Source organism: Gymnoscopelus braueri (assembly GCF_963280865.1).
Source record: "Gymnoscopelus braueri genome assembly, chromosome: 21".
NCBI lineage: Eukaryota > Metazoa > Chordata > Actinopteri > Myctophiformes > Myctophidae > Gymnoscopelus > Gymnoscopelus braueri.
In genome coordinates, this window is record NC_137623.1 from 23636273 (window position 1) to 23655431 (window position 19159).

At 39.8% G+C, this 19159-nt stretch overlaps 4 protein-coding genes across 4 annotated transcripts in view; all 4 read left to right on the forward strand.

The window, feature by feature from the left end:
* Positions 1 to 19159, forward strand: part of gyg1b (glycogenin 1b) — a 439315-nt gene that overhangs the window by 178618 nt on the left and 241538 nt on the right. The gene's annotated exons all lie outside the window — the stretch shown is intronic.
* On the forward strand, positions 1628 to 5449 carry LOC308076930 (chymotrypsin-like elastase family member 1; the record flags this gene model as incomplete). Its single annotated transcript, XM_080417450.1, has 7 exons — positions 1628 to 1649; positions 2621 to 2706; positions 3546 to 3652; positions 4154 to 4279; positions 4610 to 4746; positions 4887 to 5032; positions 5276 to 5449. The coding sequence occupies 7 exons, from the start codon at positions 1628 to 1630 to the stop codon at positions 5447 to 5449; spliced, it is 798 nt and encodes a 265-aa protein (XP_080273576.1).
* Positions 10042 to 11930, forward strand: LOC308076776 (uncharacterized protein). The gene is made up of 2 exons (XM_080417249.1): positions 10042 to 11393; positions 11553 to 11930. Exon 1 carries the CDS (start codon positions 10143 to 10145, stop codon positions 11037 to 11039), a length of 897 nt encoding a protein of 298 aa, XP_080273375.1. The 5' UTR covers positions 10042 to 10142; the 3' UTR covers positions 11040 to 11393; positions 11553 to 11930.
* On the forward strand, positions 14859 to 18189 carry LOC308077195 (uncharacterized protein). Its single transcript, XM_080417794.1, has 2 exons — positions 14859 to 15819; positions 17766 to 18189. The coding sequence occupies exons 1-2, from the start codon at positions 14997 to 14999 to the stop codon at positions 18092 to 18094; spliced, it is 1152 nt and encodes a 383-aa protein (XP_080273920.1). The 5' UTR covers positions 14859 to 14996; the 3' UTR covers positions 18095 to 18189.

Consider the following 19159-nt stretch of genomic DNA (forward strand, 5'->3'; position numbering starts at 1 on the left):
CGTGGACAGTTCAGAAGCCCACCTACCAGTGACATCATCGGTAGGCAGGTTTGGTCATTTCAAATTAGATTTACACATTCTTTTATTTCATTTTTGTATTAAAGCAAGATCAATGGCTTCTATTATGGCATGCCAACTTTCAAGGAATAGAAAGCATCCCGTTTCTATTAGCTTGGATTCCTCACCGATGATGTTACTTGGTAGACTGGTTTCTTAACTGTCCACAGCCCTCCTCTGAGACACAGACCTCAGGCCCCACAGGTAGACAAAAATTGTACAATATTAGATAGGACCAATTATATGAAGATAGGTTGAAAATGTGTGAAGCCGTCCTTTAAGTATTTTGTTTGTAGTAACATATAATATAATAATCTGTAGCTAAGTAGGACTAATTACATTTTGAAGTAACATTCATGAGCATTATTGATATGCACCTGATAGGTAGGCTTATATTTTAGGTATTTTTTGTATATTGTAGTCTGTATCCTATATGTACACCACCACCCCCTTTGAGTGGCAGGCACACCCACACATCTACTCAGACGTCTTTATGTGTGCCTTTTGGATACATAGTGTCTGCACTTTATACATCCACACACTCACCACACTACATGACTTCATACACATCTCATACCAAGGACCACAACTGTAAGCTTAGTTTTTTGCGTTATCCTTTTGATTATGGTGGATCAGTTGTATGCTATTATGGCATATGTTTATTTCATGATCAATTAAGATATCAATCAATCAATCAATTACCCCACCAACATTTATTCTTGTCCTCTGTTTATCGTGCACTATATTCGTCCAAATTTGACCACCATGCAGTGGGAAACCAAAACATATGTTCTTTGGTTTTGTGACTTATAGGTGTTTATATTTGCAATTTGACATTTTAGATTATTCGTACACGTTGTTATCATGTCTTATTTGCGGCCATGTGAACTGTACAAGGCGTGCGGAACGATGTCTTTCTCCAAGAAGATCTGCAGCTGTTGAGCCGTCTATTAGTACACTCTTATCAGTGAGGACGTTTAGGTTCATTTTACACACCTGTTCTGCTGACTTTGCTTAATGTTTGGCCAACTGTGTCATTACCAGCTACCAATGACAAAACAAAAAAGAAGTAGGCTGTCAGGGTTCCAGTTTTTAAGTTTCTCAATTGATGAAAACACATGACATACCTCATTTATTTTGAGTTATTATACTTCTGTGTGTGTGTGTGTGTGTGTGTGTGTGTGTGTGTGTGTGTGTGTGTGTGTGTGTGTGTGTGTGTGTGTGTGTGTGTGTGTGTGTGTGTGTGTGTGCGTGCGTGTATATAGAAAGAGAGATATAGATATATATAGATATGTCATTTCAAATGGTATTTTTCCTAAAATGTTTAACAGTTTTTATTTATTCTGTATAGTTTTAATATATATTTTGCAAATAAAGTAAAAACAACAAATAAAATAAATTATAATTGGGAGAGAAAAACCTTGTACATAAAAGATAAAATACAATATTATATATTAAAGACATGACATCAATATAAAAATTTGAGAATTAGTCAGCACCATGAAAAGATTCAATATGTCTTTGACATGGTGTTTCGTCATGCCCATCATTGACATTGGCATGTAGCCAGATGGTTGCGTCACCACAAGAAGGTATATCACAACCAACTGCATCTGGTCACTTCATCAGTCCAAGATGATACGACTTACGGCTCTCTTGTGTTGCATTGGTAAGGCTTACAGAAGAGGCACAATGATGATTTTGTATTATTATTATTTTAATTAATTGTTGCAGTTATATTTTAGCAGTGATGGAAGAAGTACAGTACGCACGTTTCGTTTACTTAAAGGACATCATCTGTAAAAAAAAATATATATATGTGAACGTAAGAACAGATAACTTCTGATATAGCACAATAGCTTGGAATTAGCTTTATATTAGCTTGGAATCCCCATTGATGATGTCACTGGTAGGTGGGTTTCGGAATTGTCCACAGCCCTCAGTAGACAAAAATTGTGCCATCTGAGCATTAATGAGGACCAATTATAAGATAGGTTGAAAATGGGTGAAGTGGTCCTTTAAGTAAAAGTATCAATACCGTCTTGTAGAAATACTCTGTTACATGTAAAAATCTGGTATTCACAATTTACTTGGGTAAAAGTATAAAAGTATTGGCATAAAAATATTATTAAAGTTCTAAAACGAAAAGTAGTCATTATGCAGGATTTCCCATTTTGTGTTCAAAATGCATTAAAAATCCTCTGAAAATAGCAGATCTACAAGCTCACAACGCGATTTTCAAATAGCTTAAGCATAAATACGGCTGACGTTAAAGTATGTGTATATAATGATAATCAAAGTCAAAGTAACTACTAAAGTCGTCAAATAATTGTAGTGGAGTAAAAGTACAATATTTGCGTCTGAGATGTAGTGTATTAGAAGTAAAAGTAATGAAATTTGTAAACACTCAAGGAAAGTATAAATAAAATACCTCAAAATTGTACTCAAGTACAGTACTTGAGTAAATGTACTTATACTTTCCACCACTGTATTTGAGGACTATTACAACTGCATGTCCTCACTGTGTTCTAACTGCTCTTGTGGTTTTAACTGTGTGCATAAGGATTGATTCGTGCTGAGGCACCCTTCAGCCACAATGACAGGGTGGTAGGAGGCACCGAGGCTGAACCCCATTCCTGGAAATACCAGGTAAAATATACTCACATTTCACTACTGATTTGCTTGAGATTCTTCATCATTATCCATCAAGTTCACATCACAGTTGGAAATGAACACCGGTTTGTGATTTCACGTGTGCTGTACCATTTCATGTATTTGAATTGAATGCAGTGCTTATAATGTACACTTTTCTTACTAACCAATGTAACTGTGGTAAAATCAATACAAATCTGTATTTTTGTGATTGCTGTCACTGTAATATCTTCACATTGCTTTGCATAGCATTTTCAAACAATTAATCATTTGTTGTGCTTTGTATTTTTGCTGTTTTTCTACACATTAATCTATTAGCTTACTAGGCTCAGGGCCGTTGCCATGAATTCTGTCCCAAACTCATGATCACATTAATACTGTGGGCCTGGGCCATATGAATCATTATGACTTTTCACTGTTTTATTGCCGCCAAATAACATACTGTAATATGAGTTATTTTTTCCTTTTATTGCCCTATTTATGATGACATGAGAATATGGTAAAATGTTCATTTATGTTGATTTCTTTGAGTTGGATGATTATGAAAAACTGAATGTATGTTTCAAGAAAGGAGATTTTGTTGTGGCTAATGTTAAGCTTGGGAGTTATGTATTGCGCTATGTCAAGCTTGGGAGAGACGATAGAACACTAGTAGTAACAACAGTAGTTTTTATATTTTGGAATGTAGTTTGTAAATATAAACACGCTGTAAAGTGTAATTGTAAAATGGAGTGTAGAAACCCATGAGGGTTGGGCAGGACAAAATCAGTCAATCAATCAATCAATCAGCAGAGTGTCATCTGTCTCCTAATGGTTGGTTGATATTTCATCCTCAGGTTTCTCTCCAAGAAAACTATTACGAGGACGATAGTAACTACCAACACATCTGCGGAGGCACCCTTATTGAGGCCTTCCACGTCCTGACTGCAGCCCACTGTGTCGGGTAGGACTCTCGCTGTTCTCCACATGGGAGCCCTTCTTAGACTTTGCAGAGAAGTTAGATTCCCAGTTAGTGGCTGACTTTGATCAGCTCGCTACGTAGGTCATATCTTTATCTCTTCTTTTTTTCTCCTTTTCTTTTCTCTCCCTCCTTACCTTTTTTCTATTTTATTTATTTATTTATGTATTTTTTATGTATTTTAAACTAATTGGAATATGCTTAATCTAGTGTGTATATTATTTTGCACACAATGCCAACATGGTGTTTGTGGGGAGGGTGAGTGGGTGGCTGCGGGGGGGATTTAGAAATGTTTGAGTTAAGGAATTGTTATTTCAATACTAAATTCATTGTGTAAGATGTGTAAATAATCATTCCATTTATGGCTTAATTGTATACAGAATGTAAAATAAAAAGAGCCTATAACTCAATTTGTATCATATATTGTATCCTAATAAAGTCTTGCTGATAATCATAGTGTGTTTTATATCCTTGTGTTCTTGACAGCCCGGATGGCAAGTACCGTGTGGTGGTCGGAGAGCATGACCTCTATAAAGATGGCGGCACTGAGCAGATCATCGACGTGGAAAAAGTTATTATCCATCCGGGCTGGACAGGTGACCTTGGCAACGGGTAAACATTACCACTTTCCTAACTTGATATCACCTATGTAACTCTTGAATATTGACTAGGAACTGAAACACAGTAAACTACCCATCAGAACTTAAAATGTTGGATCGTTACCGAGCATGCTGTGTTGTTTTCTGCACATTTCAGCTCACAGTGCAATTGCAAATGTTTTGAATAGACTAAAGGGATACTGGAAGAGTGGGCACCTAGGAAGAGAGGGTACCATTTAACATTGAGGTTCCCACTCTTCCTTGGTGCCCACTCCTCCGGTTACCGACTAAAGTGGTTTGTTCTTTAGTAAGATGATGATATTCTTCTATATTTGCCTTATAGAAATGATATTGCTCTGCTGAAACTGGCTAACGGTGTTTATGACAACGGCTTTGTGGCAATGGCCGGCCTACCTTATGTTGAAGAAATGCTGCCCCACAAGTTCACCTGTTACATCACTGGATGGGGGCTTCTCGGCAGTACCGGTATGTATTCTGCGTTTAACCCTTCCAACTATTAGGAGCAGTGGTTCAGCGTCTTGCTCAAAGACACAAATTGGGCCGGAGTCCGAATTGAACCTAAATGTTGTATTTGAACATGCATATTTCTTTCTTTTTAGCTGAAAGCGGTTCACCAGACAAGCTGCAAGTGGCGCCACTGAATGTGGTAGAGCACTCCATTTGTTCCCAGCCTGAGTGGTGGGGAAGCCTGGCCTTGAAGTCCATGCTGTGTGCTGGAGGGGATGGAATCACCGCCGGCTGCCAGGTACTGCATGGAGCACAAAACATTGACAGAAAAACCATAGACATAACCACTTTGTACATGTGAAAATAATATTCAGATTAAATACTTTGAGGCATGTACACAGGGATTACTTTTATTTAGCATCCATATATAAACAGTTCAATTGGACATCTCTGATCGGAATGATTCCATTCTGAATGAAGACATATTGTCCATGTAAATGCAGTCAATAGGAGGTTGACCACAACTCTCCTTTCTTCTCAGGGCGACTCTGGTGGGCCCCTGAGCTGCAAGACTGATGGTGTCTGGAGAGTGCATGGTGTGGTCAGCTATGGTCCAGGTGGAATGTGTAACTTGGTCAACAAACCCACCGTCTTCACCCGCGTCTCCTATTTCATTGACTGGATCTACGACGTAAGCAGTGTTCTATCTCTGTGATTTAGGGCTGTCCTCGATTAAAGATATTCGTAGTCAACTTAACTGATAATCATAGGAATTTGTCAACTAATTCAGTGGTTCTTCTCAACCTTTTCTCGACCAGGGCCCACTTGAAAATCTCAAAAGTGTTTGCGGCCCACCCATCTGACTGACTAAGTGGTCAGATGGATGGGTGGGGCACGTGCATTTTCAGAGCATTAATTTTAATGATCAATCGATTGTGCTCCAGCTTTGATCAATGGAACTAAGATAGTATATTTTAAGTTCCTATTTATTGGTATCACAAATAAAGTTTTTTTTTTTTTAAATACCATTACACTTTTTTTTTACATTCTTTTTTTATATTAATATTATCATTAATGCAATCTTAGTGTTTTGCCATTTATTTGGGGTCCCACTTTCAATACCCTTGCGGCCCACTAGTGGTCCTAGGCCCACAGGTTGAGAAGCAGTGCACTAATTGATCAGCGGACTCGTCAAATGATGTAAAATAGTGTTTGTTCCATGCAAACATGCAGAGACCAGCCAGTCAGTGAGGTTGAGAACTGAACATTCTAATTTCAAAACGGCTGCTGACTATTGGCCTATAGACTTGTCCTAATTATAGGATATTGTTACTGTCGAGCAGAAACCTCTTATTTCCATGTTTCAACTTTGTATGTTTTTTCGTAAAGTACTGCCCTAATTCGTCATACTACCGTGTCACACAAAAGTAGCAAAAAAGTACTTTTATAATATTCTGAAAAGAATATCATATTATGAGGTTTCCACCAGACAGCGACAATATACTGTATTTAGAGATTACAAAAGACGTGCTCATTATTTCTCAAGAAATAATTCAGCATTTGAAGAAAAACACATGTCTTAGTCGACTGAGGCCAAACCGACCGATTAAACAATTTTAAATCATTTTTGTTTTATTGATTAATCATTACTGGATTGAACAATAGAAAAGGTACTAACACTGTCTGAATGAGTAGTATAATGTTTTAAACTTGATCATTTCTCATTTGTAAAAAAGAAAAGAAAATGCCACTATTATCAATTGTCTGAATTTGACCCTTTCCAATTTATTTGCAGGTAATAATGGGACCTGAGGCGGAATAAAAAGGAGTAAGGAATAAAAGTAAAATGTTGTAGAACACATCATGGTTTGTCATTTCCTTCAAAGCCAACCTGTGAAATCATATAGATCAGGGTTCTTCAACTTTTTTAAGGTCAAGGACCCCAATAGTATGGTGATTTCACATTATATGGGACATAAAAGTGGGACAGCTATACTTTGTAATAATAATTTAATATCTGCAAAATCAGTCATGTACAAATGTCACATCATAATCTATCATCTAAAATTCTAATTCAAATTAAAAAATATATAGTTTCTAGAATAAAGTATATCAGTGGTATACTCTAGAACATATAGTATGCAGTACACTACAGGATCTACTGTATATAGTAGCCTATATTGTGTAGGTTGGAGGCAGAGCAGCATTGACAGCATCCGAAATGGGTGAGCAGAAGTAGAAACAGAGGTTGTTGCAGCCAGGAAATGTTTGTTGGCCATCAGTATTAATAGGTTAACTTCTTTCACACATTGTATCACTATAACTCTATAAATGGCACAATGCAGTTACAGCAAGCACAAATCGGTGCATATTGGCTGGCTGCTCAGACTGTTCTAATTCACTCTGTGTCACTCTGAGCGAGCACCGCGGGCCACTCGACATAAGACAAGTCGACAGACACCCATGAATACACAACCACTTATTCACCTTTTGTAACCACCTATTCACTTGTACTTTACTCGCCAGACATCCAAATGCAAATACAAATACACAATGTAGCCTATTCAATTCATCCTGTGATTATTATGAATGAAGACAAGAACAACAATTGTGCCTATCACTTGCCGGGAAGCCAGTGGAACAGGTGAAGGAGGCTAAACTGCTTGGAATTGTATTAGATCCTAAACTAAATTGGACAAAGCAAATTGATAATATAGTAACTAAAATGGGAAGGAGCATCGCTATAACCAGGAAATGTTCCAAGTATATTACGTTAAAAACTCTGAAAGTAGTAACTCAAGCTTTAGTCTTGTCACACCTTGAGTACTGCCCAGTTGTTTGGTCATCCGCTACAAAGAAAGACATACAGAAATTGCAAACAGCTCAAAACAAAGCTGCCAGATTAGCTCTCCAGTGCTCAAAGCGCACACATGTAGTAGAAATGCACAGAAATCTATCCTGGCTTACTGTTGAGAATAGATTACATTCACGCACTCTCACATTTTTCAGAAATGTTTGAACTGACCAAAAACCCCAGTATTTCTTTGACCAGGTAGGATACAGAAGAGATGAACATACCCATATGACTAGACAAGCCAGTTCAGGTGATATGGTAACACTTAAACCAAGAACAGATCTTCTCAAAGCTTCTACTATCTATAGAGCTGTAATAGGATGGAACTCATTGCCTAAGTACATAATTAATACAAACACAAAATTCACCTTTAAGAAAAAGTTAAAAGAACACCTGATGAAAACCTGATGAAAACATGCCTGTACTAATCCCCAGACACACAAAGTTTAATGTGTAATAAGTGATTTAGTTATAGCTTTAATTGTACTACTTGATTGTACTTTTTATTTTTAATTTTGTTCTATTTTTATTTAGATTATAGTGATTGTAAAATTGATGTAAGGAATGTTTCTGTTAAAATGTTTGTCTGTGTCGGACCCCAGGAAGACTAGCTTTTGTCATGGCAAAAGCTAATGGGGATCCTAATAAAACAAAACAAACAAAACAAAACAAACAGACAAGATGTAGCAATTTACAGGTGAATGGCCTGTGAATTTGAATGTCTGCCCTTTGACCTTGTTGAGTTGGCAATATACAGACACCACAGTATAAAAACACACGACAGAAATGAATGTACTGACAAGTTGGATCTTAACGAAGTGCTGAAAAGCTTCTGTTTTACTTTTTTGTTTAAATTAAATGTGTCATGGAGTTCTAACAGAGAGCTGTTTATTGTCTTCTAACAACACATTGCACATAACACAAGTGCTTAGTTTAGTTAATTAAACACTGAGGAGTCCATTTGGTTACATTATTTTGTACACTAGGAGGAGCTGTCTAATCTGACGTCACTGTCTGGCCACGCCCATATTAATGTCCTCCCCATGTAATTTTCCATGCCATGGTGCCCCTGGGTGTTAATGTTATGTAAAGGTTTGGTACTCATTGGAATGCGACGTTCCCTACAATGATTTCGGCATTGTTCGTAATGTAGCAGGATAGAGTAGCATGCTTCCTGTCAAACTGTGATAATGTTTTATTTTATGATTATTGTGTGTTTTTGCATGCCATGATACATTTCAAATGTATGGCATAGGTTATTGTCTCCGCCAGGCCGAAAGGCATGGCGAGAGAGTATGTTTTTCCCCCTGTCCGTCCGTCCGTGTGTCCGTCCGTCCGTCCGTCCGTCTGTGACCAGCTAATCTCCGGCATTGTTGTCCTGATCGCAGCGAAACTGTGCACACACACTCCCTGGATGCCAATTCAGAACCTCTGCCCCAAATTCTTCTCATGGGCCTTTTATAGCGCCACCAGGAGGCCGATTTGTGCAAAACATTTTGTCCAAAAATCACGCAAATCGGTACACAGTATCTCTATAGTCATTAAACAATTTTATCCAAATTTCACGCAAATGATCTCTATAGTCATGTGATCACGACGGATGTGTTTGATTTTTCATATTCCATACTGATTGGCTAAGATTGACATCTAAAGTTTGCATTATTGGCTTGTTTTGAACAAAATTCCGCAAATCATGAAGGCATCGTCCGATTGCGGTCAAACTTTGCACGCACATTCACACTATGTTGAGGAACAAATGCCACCCTTTTAATATTGGCCTGTTATAGCGACACCAGCAGGTCTAATTTAGCGAAACAAATGTTTTTAACAAAATGCCTCAAATCATGAATGCAGTCAGTGTCCGATTGTCGTGCAAGGCCTAAGAAGAAATTGCACCCTTTTCACGTTGGCCTATTATAGCGCCACCAGGAGGCCACAATAGCCTACCTGACCTGGCGGAGACCTGTGCTCCGAGGAGCACTTTTTCTAGTCTTATATTTTATTCCATGACAACATTCACAGTGAGCATAGAGTATTGTAATGACGTCCGTCCGTCCGTCCGTGCATTTGTGTGTGTGTGTGTGTGTGTGTGTGTGTGTGGGGGGGTTACTGAAATAGTGCACACAAAGTGATGATAACAGAGATTACAAGGAGGATTAGGCTATCTGACGCCTAGATAGAGTATACTACAAAGAGCTAATGACCCTAAACAGTATAACAAACACACCAAGTTGTACTGTTGAGGCTTAAAGTCTCTAAAACACAGAGACATTAACAGTGAACATGCATGTGAACTGAAGATGTTCACAGGAAACACTCAGCAGAATGTCATGTTACTGAATGAGGAACTGACTTTAACCACAACACTTCTGCCTGGTTTCCAGTCATCCTCCCTGCACACTGACACACACGGACACACGGACAGTGAGACCCCACAGAGAGACAGACAAAGAGACAGCTCAGAGAGACATAGAGACATACACAGAAACAGGAGACGGCTCAGAGGGACAGACAGGGACAAAGATACATCAAAACAGAGACAGTTCAGATCAGAATGTCTGGGATTAAAGGGATTCAACTGGTTTTAATTCTGCTGCTTGGAGTCGACAACTCTCTACAGGACCAAGTCGACCTGTACAAGAAATCTGGAGACACTGTCAGTCTACCATCTAACGTGTTACCTGGATATACTGGCTGTGGGTCAACTACGTGGCTTTATGCCGGAAAAGATAACACACATGTTGCTGTGGCTGAGCATGGTAAGATTAAAAGTGATCTAACCCCATCTAAAGCAAGCAGAATGAGTTTGGAGTCTAACTGCTCTCTGACTGTTATGGATGTCACAGCTGAAGATGTTGGTAATTATGTCTGTCAACAATGGACCAATGAAAAAAAACAGAGAAGAATTGTAGACGATAAACAAATCACGCTGTTTGTACTGGACATCACCAGAGGAAACAGTGGGGCAGAACAGACACTGACATGTTCTCTGTTTGGAAAAAACATGAACTGTGATCGTCACACTCTGAGCTGGATGAATAAGGACGGTACCCTGATAACAGACTCTCATAGACGTGGATGTTCTATCATTCTGACCAGCAGCCAACACGACCTGAACAACAAGTTCACATGTCAGGTGGCTCGGGATGGAGACGTGAAGATAAACATCGTTTTCCCAGGAGCCGTGAAGACACAGACACAACCAACCAAGCCTCCACCTGATCCTACGACTGCCTCCACCACCAAACAACCACCGACACAAACAACCAAGCCAACCTCCTCCTCCTCCCTCCAGACAGCCTGCTCTGATCATCTCTACGTGGTAGTGACGGTGGTTCGAGTGGTAGGGACGGTGGCCATCTTCCTCATGCTCCTCTCTGTGATTCTCATCAGCAGACGAACTGCCACCGAGACCCCAACCATCCATCCCAACGCTGTGATAGACAACTGAAGCAGCGGATCCCAGCCTGTTTTCCCTCTACACCATGTTAAGTGGTCAGATGGGTGGGCCGTGTGCATTTTCAGATCATGTTTATTTTAACGATCGATTGTGTTCCGGATAGCTTGTAGATCGGTTATTTTTGGCAAGTGACACTCACATGGGAACGAGCATTAAAGGAGTAGTTCACTCAAAAAATGACTTATTTTCTATCAGTTACACACCCTATGAAGCCTTGCATTCATGGAGGTTTTTTTTGTAAGACAATAATTTGATGATCGGCGGACAGTGGTGGAAAAAGTACTCAAATGTTTTACTTAAGTAAAAGTATCAATACTGCAATATAGAAATACTTTGTTGTTACAAGTAAAAGTCCGGAATTCAAAATGTAGTTGAGTAAAAGTACAAAAGTATTGTTATCAAAATGGTCTTCAAGTACCAAAAATAAAAGTACTCATTATGCAGAATGTCCCATTTCAAGTTTTCAAATTAATAAACATCTTTTGAAAATAGCAGATCTACAAGCTCACAATGCGTTGTGGCAGAAATGTACAGTATATGTGGCTGAAGTGCACGTGGTTAATGTATGTTTTGTAATAATCATCAAAATCTACAAAGTAACTAAAGTATTCAAATAAATGTAGTGGTGTAAAAGTACAATATTTGGATCCGAGATGTAGTGGAGTAGAAGTAAAAGTATTGGAATTTGAAAATACTCAACTACAAATACCTCAAAATTGTACTTAAGTACAGTACTACTACTACAGTAGTAGTTCTACTAAATGTACTAGTTACAGTACTTTACAACACTGCCGGCGGAGTCCTTGTTTGAAAGCACTATCATTGTGTAGTGTTATGTTGTATTCATGTTGATGTGTATGTGTACTTAAATCCTCTACACCAAACCGCTTTCCCGAAAATAGCAGATCTACAAGCTCACAGCGCCTCGCAGTGCGAGGCGCTGTGAGCTTGTAGATCTGCTATTTTCGGTTCCCCTCAGAGTAGGGATGCTATAGGGTTCAAGTGGTTCATGTAAAAAAGGAAAGGAAAAAGGTTCCTATCACACAAATGTTTGGCAGCCCCCCTGTAGTAACTCTGAGGACCCCCTAGGGGTCCAGGACCCCTTGTTGAAGACCCCTGATTTCCATTATTCATGTAATCAAACATATTTTAATCTTTACTGTGTATTATTCATGTAAACAAACATATTTTAATCTTTACTGCGTATTATTCATGTAAACAAACATATTTTAATCTTTACTGCGTATTATTCATGTAAACAAACATATTTTAATCTTTACTGCGTATTATTCATGTAAACAAACATATTTTAATCTTTACTGCGTATTATTCATGTAAACAAACATATTTTAATCTGTACTGTGTATTATTCATGTAAACAAACATATTTAAATCTTTACTGCGTATTATTCATGTAAACAAACATATTTTAATCTTTACTGCGTATTATTCATGTAAATATATTTTTATATCTACTAGATATTGTATTCTTTGCTAACATGATGTCTTGATGAGTCTTCATGATTTATTATGGATGGATTAGTACGTATATGTTAATTAATCATACAATTTGTTATCTTGCTATTTCATGTAAAGTAATAAGAAATAAGTACAAAAATGCAAATAAAACAGTTATCATTATTATGTAATAATATTACAAATAATAATAATAACAATATGCATTTAAAATAATTGCAAAATAACATATTTTTTAACATTAATTTTCACTAAATTTGTAGAAAATGTTGACTTTTCAATTAATTGGAATAAAAACTTAATTTGAAAATATCATCCAGTTGTCATATAGTCTATTTCTAGATATTTAATTGTCTTGGGTGGGTGGTCCTGTATTTAAATGTAGAGTGTTGATTATATGGTTCAAATCATATTGTAAATGACCACATACCTGTTGAGGTACAAATAATATGAATATGCACAGGACAATACTAGAGCACATGAAGCAGAGTGAAAACAAATACAGGAAAAAATATATACTATTTAAATTGTCTTTTCACGTTATTTTATTGCTTTATTTACAGAGAATACAATACATGAGTCAGAGCAGGTTACTCATGTTAACACCTCTATCTACGTCTCTCACATCACTGTCGACGTATTAGTTCCTGTTCTGGTTCATTATAGATGGAAACAGTAACAAATGTTCAATTCATCTATCAAAAATAATGGGTGGGAGGGGGAGAGTGATAAACAGCAGATCTACAAGCTCACAACACGTTGCATTGCATTATGAGCTTGTACATCTGCTATTTTCACTGTTCGCTGAATGATGAAGTGAGTGGTTAATGTTCAAAATGGCAGCATGCAATTGGTTTAAGATAATCCTTGGCGCAAAAACCCTGTGTGTGTGTGTGTGTGTGTGTGTGTGTGTGTGTGTGTGTGTGTGTGTGTGTGTGTGTGTGTGTGTGTGTGTGTGTGTGTGTGTGTGCACATCATGGGGAGTGGGCAGTGATGATGATAAATTATTGTCCAAATTTCAGTACTTTTACTTCTACTCCACTACATCTCAGAGGCAAATGTTGTACTTTTACTCCACTACAATTATTTCAAAACTTAGTTACTAGTTAATTTGTAGATTTTGATTATTATTACAAACATACATTAACTACTTCAGCCCTAACATTTCAGCCATTTGAAAATAGCCGATCTACAAGCTCACAAGTCGTTCCGATGTGACGCATTGTGAGCTTGTAGATCTGCTATTTTCAAAATATTTTTATCCATTTTACCCATTTGAAAACGTGTGAAATGGGTTCTGCATAATGAGTACTTTCTACTTCTGGTACTTTAAGTACATTTTGATACCAATACGTTGGTACTTTTACTCAAGTAAATTTTGAATTACGGACTTTTACTTGTAACAGAGTATTTCTACATTACATTACTACTCCTTCCAATTTTATCAAAATTTCACGCAAATCGGTACACATGATCTCTATAGTCATGTGATCACGACGGATGTGTTTGATTTTTCATATTCCATACTGATTGGCTAAGATTGACATCTAAAGTTTGCATTATTGGCTTGTTTTGAACAAAATTCCGCAAATCATGAACGCGCCGTCCGATTGCGGTCAAACTTTGCACGCACATTCACACTATGTTGAGGAACAAATGCCACCCTTTTAACATTGGCCTGTTATAGCGCCACCAGCAGGTCTAATTTAGCGAAACAAATGTTTTTAACAAAATGCCTCAAATCATGAATGCGGTCAGTGTCCGATTGTCGTGCAAGGCCTAAGAAGAAATGGCACCCTTTTCACGTTGGCCTATTATAGCGCCACCAGGAGGCCACAATAGCCTACCTGACCTGGCGGAGACCTGTGCTCCGAGGAGCACTTTTTCTAGTCTTATATTTTATTCCATGACAACATTCACAGTGAGCATAGAGTATTGTAATGACGTCCGTCCGTCCGTCCGTCCGTCCGTGTGTGGGCGCGTGCGTGGGCGAATTTGTGTGTGTGTGTGTGTGTGGGGGGGGGGGGGGGGGTTACTGAAATAGTGCACACAAAGTGATGATAACAGAGATTACAAGGAGGATTAGGCTATCTGACGCCTAGATACAGTATACTACAAAGAGCTAATGACCCTAAACAGTATAACAAACACACACTGTTGAGGCTTAAATTCTCTAAAACACAGAGACATTAACAGTGAACATGCATGTGAACTGAAGGTTTTCACAGGAAACACTCAGCAGAATGTCATGTTGCTGAATGAGGAACTGACTTTAACCACAACACTTCTGCCTGGTTTCCAGTCATCCTCCCTGCACACTGACACACACGGACACACGGACAGTGAGACCCCACAGAGAGACAGACAAAGAGACAGCTCAGAGAGACATAGAGACATACACAGAAACAGGAGACGGCTCAGAGAGACAGACAGAGACAAAGATACATCAAAACAGAGACAGTTCAGATCAGAATGTCTGGGATTAAAGGGATTCAACTGGTTTTAATTCTGCTGCTTGGAGTCGACAACTCTCTACAGGACCGAGTCGACCTGTACAGGAGATCTGGAGACACTGTCAGTCTGCCATCTAACGTGTTACCTGGATATAGTTGTGTGCCAACTACGTGGCTTTATTCTACAAGCCGCACAACTGTTACTGTGGTTTTGAATGGTAAAATTCATGGTAAACTACACCAATCTAAAGCAAGCAGAATGAGTTTGGAGTCTAACTGCTCTCTGACTGTTATGGATGTCACAGCTGAAGATGTTGGTAATTATGTCTGTCAACAATGGACCAATGAAAAAAAACCGAGAAGAATTGTAGACGATAAACAAATCACGCTGTTTGTACTGGACATCACCAGAGGAAACAGTGGGGCAGAACAGACACTGACATGTTCTCTGTTTGGAAACAACATGAACTGTGATCGTCACACTCTGAGCTGGATGAATAAGGACGGTACCCTGATAACAGACTCTCATAGACGTGGAATCGGATGTTCTATCATTCTGATCAGCAGCCAACACGACCTGAACAACAAGTTCACATGTCAGGTGGCTCGGGATGGAGACGTGAAGATAAACATCGTTTTCCCAGGAGCCGTGAAGACACAGACAAAACCAACCAAGCCTCCACCTGATCCTACGACTGCCTCCACCACCAAACAACCACCGACACAAACAACCAAGCCTCCATCTGATCCTGCGTCTGCCTCCACCACCAAACAACCACCGACACAAACAACCAAGCCTCCATCTGATGCTACAACTGCCTCCACCACCCAACAACCACCAGGTAGGGGGAGGGGAGTTTACTAACTCCATGTTACAACTGAGCTTACATATTAACCACTTAAACCCCACACGGTTGAGGTTATTCTAGTGTCTTTTCTGTTTTATGTTATTGTGGGGAAAGCTTTCGCAGAAGACGGGTGGTGAGGTTTAAGAGGTTAAATTACAACTGACCCCATACAGGCGTATGGGCCAATGTGATGTCTCGAGACTTTTTATATAGATTTGATTTAAAACATATATTTTTTTAAGCGATCCATAATTAGTGTGCTTGCCTATATAACCACACTACACTACTACTATTTAGTCAACTAAGACTACAAATGTAACATTTCAGTAGACTAAAATAGCCTACGACTAAAACTAAATTGGATTTTATTCTAAAGACTATGCCTGAAACTAAAATTTGCTGGCATAATTAACACTGATGCACGCACGTGCGCACGCACACACACACACACACACACACACACACACACACACACACACACACACACGCACGCACGCACGCACGCACGCACGCACGCACACACGCAAACACATTTTAATCATTTATTTATGTCCACACAAAAAGAAATGTATACAAGGACACAAATATTACGGTGCAGCAAGGTTACATCCACAAAGTCAAGGCATACTATATGTCCTCATGATACAACAAGCATGTCATGTGACCCAGCCCTCCATGGGCACCAGCAGCAGTGTCTCGATCCGCAGGGCGGCTGACAATCATAGCAGAGACAGCAAAACACTCTGCCAGCCCTCCTGCCTCGTTTCTGGGCATCCCAAGTTGTCGAAACCCGCTCTAACAACCAGTCCGCGGGCATATCCCAGGCTGGACCACCAGAGGAAACATAGTTCCCAGTCCACTCCCGCACCGCCGCCCGGTGTCAAAGCGCTCTCCGTAGCTGCTCCCATGAGCCCGAACGTCCACCCATTGTTGTTCCTCAGCTAGCAGACACACTACCAGAAGGCCGCCGGGTCTTTATCCACTGCCGGGTGGTAGTTAGTTACACCGCCTCTCTTCGCGGTAGCTGCTCACGTGATTGCACGCCTATTACATTAACGGTGGTAGTTACAACGGGGCAGTTTAACGTCATGCCCAGGACACACACACACACACACACACATTAGACTAATAGGCCGACAATGTTGGTATCGATGCCCAGTGGGATCACATGCACCTCTGTTATAAATACAATACCTGTTGTACCCGTCATTGTACCCGATGTCAGAGTACCCTAATCTGACTGAATTCATGCCGGCCACCACCCTCCCTCGAACGGTTCTCGAGATACAGGAGGTTTGCGTAAAAGGCTCTATGCAACAGCAGCCATATTGGAAAGAAATCGGGCCCCTTCCTTACTTCCTTCACAGGTGTTACCAATGATACTAATGAAGGCTCTGTTCCATTTAGTGTAGCACAGTGGTTCTCAAACTTTTTAATTTCAAGGAACCCCATAACTCTGAGAGTGTACAAATGGAACCAAATGGACCCATAGCCTAAGGGTCCATTTGGTTCCATGTGTACACTTTCAGAGCTACACACCCGTAAAGGTCCATTTGGTTCCATTTGTATTCTCAGAGTTACACACCTGTAAGGGTCCATTTGGTTCGATTTGTACACTTTCAGAGTTACAGACCACAAGGAACCACCTGGATCACACTTTGAGACCCACTGGTGTAGCAGAGTGTTTCCAGTGAGCCAACATGCAACAATATCAGCACCCTGACTCTGTTTGACCAGTATGGAACAGAGCGTCCATTAGTATAATTGTTAACACCTGTGAACAAAGTAAGGAAGAGGCCCAATTTATTTTATAATACGGCAGCTGTGCATAAAGCCTGTTTATAGATGTGTAGACAACACAACGTTGTTTGTACAAAGAAAAGTAGTTCATTTAATTCAGTTTAGTGACCAAGTGTAACAAATGACCCTCCTCTCCACAGCAACACTCACCATGTTTATCGTTGTGGTGGGTGTGGTCCTAGTAGTCATGGCAACAGCGCTGGCCATCTGCTTTGTGGTCAAGAGGAAGAACACGCCCACCCAAGACGTCGTTCCCCTGACCTCAACCAATCACAGCACAGCAGCAGCAGCGAGCCAACCCGGTCCATCGGCCAATCAGAACGACCCTGATGACGGTCTGACCTACGCGGCTGTCGTCCACACCAATCAGACGAGGGCTGCGGTGGGGGGAGGAGCCAAGACACACGCTGATGAAAATGATGAAGATGAGGTGACCTACGCTACCGTCAAAACTCGTTCTCAAAACTAGTGGTTCTCAAAGTGGGGTCCGGGGACCCCCAGGGGTCCTTGAGGGGGGTTCCAGAGGGTCCCCGGCAAAGTGTGTTAATATAGCATCAACATCAGTTTAACCACTTTAAACCCTATTGGCTATTTGAAAATAGCAGATCTACAAGCTCACAACGCGTTGTGAGCTTGTAGATTTGCTATTTTCAAAAAAGTATATATTTTCAGATCAGGGTCCATGGCCAAATATATTTATCTGGGGGTCCTAGACATGAAAAGGTTTGAGAACTACCGCTTAAAATGACCTCAATGCCAAGGTCAACAAAACCACCGAAGGTTGTACAAAAAAATAGATCTCCTTTAAAGGAACACTTCAGCCATTTTCAACCTTATCTTCATATAATCGGTCCTCAATAATGCTCATTATAAGATGACACCATTTCTGTCTGCTCACTCTGTGTCTCATAGACTGTGGACAGTTGTTACATTGGTATTATAATGTTTTATTAATGTGAGAACAGTGGCTTCTATTGCATTATGCTAACTTTACAGGAAGATAAAGGCTGTAGTTTCTATTAGCTTGGATTCTCCATCGATGATGTCACTGGTAGGCAGGTTTCTGAACTGTCCACAGTCCACCAATGAGACACAGAGTGAGCAGACAGAAATGATGTAATCTTATAGTGACCATTAGTGAGGACCAATTATATGATAAGGTTGAAAATGGGTGAAGTGCTCCTTTAATCTCCTTTAGGAGATCCTTGCAAAACGCTTCTATTATGGTCTGTTTATAGATCTACTGTCTATACCAGGGGTCTTCAACAGGCGGTCCGGGACCCCTAAGGGGCCCTCAGAGTTAGAGGGGGGCCACCAAATCTTTGTGTGATAGGAACTTGTTTTTACATTAACCACTTGAACCTACAGTAGCTAGCATCCCTATTCTGGTGGGGACTTTTGCCAAAAACAGCAGATCTACAAGCTCACAACAAGTCACACTACGACACGTTGTGAGCTTGCAGATCTATTTCCGGCAAAGAAGTTTGCTGTAGAGAGGGGGAAAAGAGCAAACCAAGTACAGGGCCGAAGGTCA